The following is a 3,139-nucleotide window of genomic DNA, read 5'->3' as shown; positions in this document are numbered from 1 at the left end:
TGCTCCAGCCGAGAAGAACATCGCTCACGCCGAACTGTAACTGTTAACACCTCCGGCCAAGAGAGTCACAGAACTTTGACAGTCACGAACTTTGCCCAAACAGAACTCTGCTTTACCAGTATTTTTTTTTCTTTCTTCTGCAGATAATCGATATTGTATTTTCCCTTTATGGTAGCTAGACATTGTCTCACAGAAAAACATTGACAATCTATTTCAGTTCAACTGTTACCTTCATTTGTCCGTAATGTATTCACAATCTGATGTTACATGTTATCTCTCATATTGTGTTTAACAAACCTTACCTCATTAGTCAACAATTTTCTTCATGTATTTTGTAATGTTATATCTGTCTTTTCATTAGATCTAGATTTCCAAAGTATTGTTAAGGGGATTACTTCATGGACCTCACCATTGTTAATGCCCACCTTGCAGATTTATAGTATTTATACCATTTTATTACGACAACAAGCTCTGTTTTTTTTAGACATTGTATTCCATTGTTCTCCACAGTTGTTAGTACATGATAACTTGGTAAAAAGGAGAAAGAGAGATAAGAAGATAAAGAGAAATCACGCCATTGGGTAATGTTAATGAGTTAGTGACGTCACTGCCTTCACTGTCAGGGATCCCATGATCCTCTTCGCTCTCTTCTATCATGGCTGTACTTGAATGAGCATCATGGAATAAACGCCTCTTCCAATCAAGTTGCATCGGCTCCTATGATTCACTATCGCGTCCCCTTGTCAATGTTGGCGCTGAAGATTATGGATAATGCTATCTCAGACATCTGACTCTTGTCCAATTAGGATATGAACATAAAGGGCTGCCAATCATGTTTTTTGTAACTCTCTATAGATCCTAATAAAAAGACTAAAAACTACTTGTTATCAATTGGTACAAATTCAAACAGTATTACTGACTTTGCTTTGCACAATTATGTCAGTTAAGCTGAAATTGTAACATACATGCATTTTTACCTAGGTAACTAAAATAGAGTATTGCTGTGTGTAGAAAATTCTGCAGAATTGATGTAGTGTGTGAGTGTGTTATATCAATTAGAATTTTACAATGGTCAATATTTACAGAAAGAGGCCACATACATGTTATGCACCTATTTCAGAATTCTGACAGTGACAGTGGCAATGAAGGTGATGATGAAAGAGAAGAGTCCAAAGAACCCCCCAAGCCCTCCGAACCTGAACCCCAGAAAGAAGAACCCACAGAGAAGACAGAAGATCAGCCAGAAGACATGGAGACCTCTGAAGAAGCAGAGGTGGTCCCAAAGTCTGAGTTTCCAGAGGAGGAGTATTTCTACATGGTGGCACAGAGGTCCTGGGAGGATGATATAGTGTGGGACGGGGAACAGATCAAGGATAAAGTACTGCAGTCTAAATCTGCAGCTATGGCAGGATGGATCCCAACTAGTACCAGTAGGACTGCTCAGTCCTTCAGCTCGCAACAAGGTACGGAAGGGGAATATGCAGGTCTTAAAAATACCAAACAACTCCTTACTAATCTTACTAATGAAACATGTACTGTTTTCTGAAGGGAGAAAATCATAACAGTCAGCTGGACTAACCACTGATCCCAAGTTTTGTTTTCTTCAAAAACCTCTCCTCTGAGGAGGCATATATATTCAGATATTAATACATTGCAAATCCTCTTTGTTAAAAATTCACTTTGTACTTTCAAAAGTTGTAGGGGCTACCCACCCATTTTGAGAAGAATGGATAAATAAATTAAAGAGCATAATAAAAGTTGCAAAGTTAACACTAGATTGGGACAGATTGATGTGAAAGTGACTATTTCATGCCTGTATTGTTTTTCATTGTCATTACAGGTTTGAACATCAATGTGACTCTCCCAAACAGTATACCCTCCACATCGTCTGGAAAGAACCAGCAAGGTGAGTGATGTTAGGGCCAATCCATGTTATATTTGAGCCTTCAAAAAACCTTTGCTGAACCACCCATTGCAATAAGTATTGAACCAACCCTCTTATGTCTCAATATCTATCATTCAATACCAAGTGTGTGATTGTGTCTTTAAGATATTGATATATTCTCAGCAAGTTCCTTGTTGGCTTCAGACCCAGATGATGAGCAGCTGTGGTACTCACTGTTCCCTGTGGAAAACCCTGAGCTGGTGTATGGGAACTGGGAAGATGACATCATCTGGGACCCACAGGTATGGGCATTTTACTGACATCTCACAAGATACAACTTAAGTTTCCAGCGCTCAAAATACTTTTTTCTGCATGGGCCAGCTCCGATCGGGGTCTCTCCTAGGAGAATCGACGATTCTACTAGTATAGATTGCGATCGGAGTCTCTCCTAGGGCCAACTCCGATCCAAACTCAAATGATGCTAAGATATTGGAAACAGACTGCAATCAGGATCTCTCCTAGGAGAATCGACGATTCTACTAGTATAGATTGCGATCGGAGTCTCTCCTAGGGCCAACTCCGATCCAAACTCAAATGATGCTAAGATATTGGAAACAGACTGCAATCAGGATCTCTCCTAGGAGAATCGGCGATTCTACTAGGAGAGACCCCGATCGGAGTTGGCCCTAGGACCAGCTCCAATCCAAACTCAAATGATACTAAGATATAGGAAACAGCAATACTTTTTATGATAAACAATGATTTTATTTAGTATTAATGCAAATCTACTAACTCATTAACAACTACACACAAGCCTACTTGTGTCTACAATGTTCACTCAAGACTACCACAATAGGGTCTCTTCTTCAACTTTACTCAAGGTAGACTATAGTATATAGCATCACTTTCATGGTAAATGAGTATGTTTTCTGATAAAGTAATTTCTGATACAGTAGTGGCAAAAATCTTATAATGTGTGAAAGGCACCAACGGGCGATCAATGTGTCAGTATGCAAATTTCACAGCTTTGGAAGAACTGGAAGAACAAGAACAACTGATAAGTCGTCAAACAGATGTCAAAAGATTAAGTAGAGTTCCACGATAGTACTCACTATTTCACACCTATTGAGTACATTTCACTACTGACACTAGTCAGACTTGTGTTTGTCCCCCGGTGAACCTTGGAGAAGCGCCCCGAGGAGGCTTGGGGTGTAGTCCTGAATGAGGGAGCCCGTTCGCGTTAATACCAAGTAG

General features: G+C 39.9%; 1 protein-coding gene across 1 annotated transcript in view; it reads left to right on the top strand.

The window, feature by feature from the left end:
- Nucleotides 1–3,139, top strand: part of LOC118420046 (transcription initiation factor TFIID subunit 1-like) — a 28,773-nt gene that overhangs the window by 4,910 nt on the left and 20,724 nt on the right. The window contains exons 5-7 of the mRNA XM_035826752.1: nucleotides 1,121–1,463; nucleotides 1,841–1,906; nucleotides 2,090–2,187. Of these exons, the coding sequence (XP_035682645.1) occupies nucleotides 1,121–1,463; nucleotides 1,841–1,906; nucleotides 2,090–2,187 (507 nt within the window). The remainder of the gene's footprint in view (nucleotides 1–1,120; nucleotides 1,464–1,840; nucleotides 1,907–2,089; nucleotides 2,188–3,139) is intronic.

The sequence above is a fragment of the Branchiostoma floridae genome, chromosome 7 (assembly GCF_000003815.2).
Source record: "Branchiostoma floridae strain S238N-H82 chromosome 7, Bfl_VNyyK, whole genome shotgun sequence".
Lineage (NCBI taxonomy): Eukaryota > Metazoa > Chordata > Leptocardii > Amphioxiformes > Branchiostomatidae > Branchiostoma > Branchiostoma floridae.
Note: the sequence above shows the minus strand (reverse complement) of the source record. Positions and strands in the feature narration are given on the sequence as shown.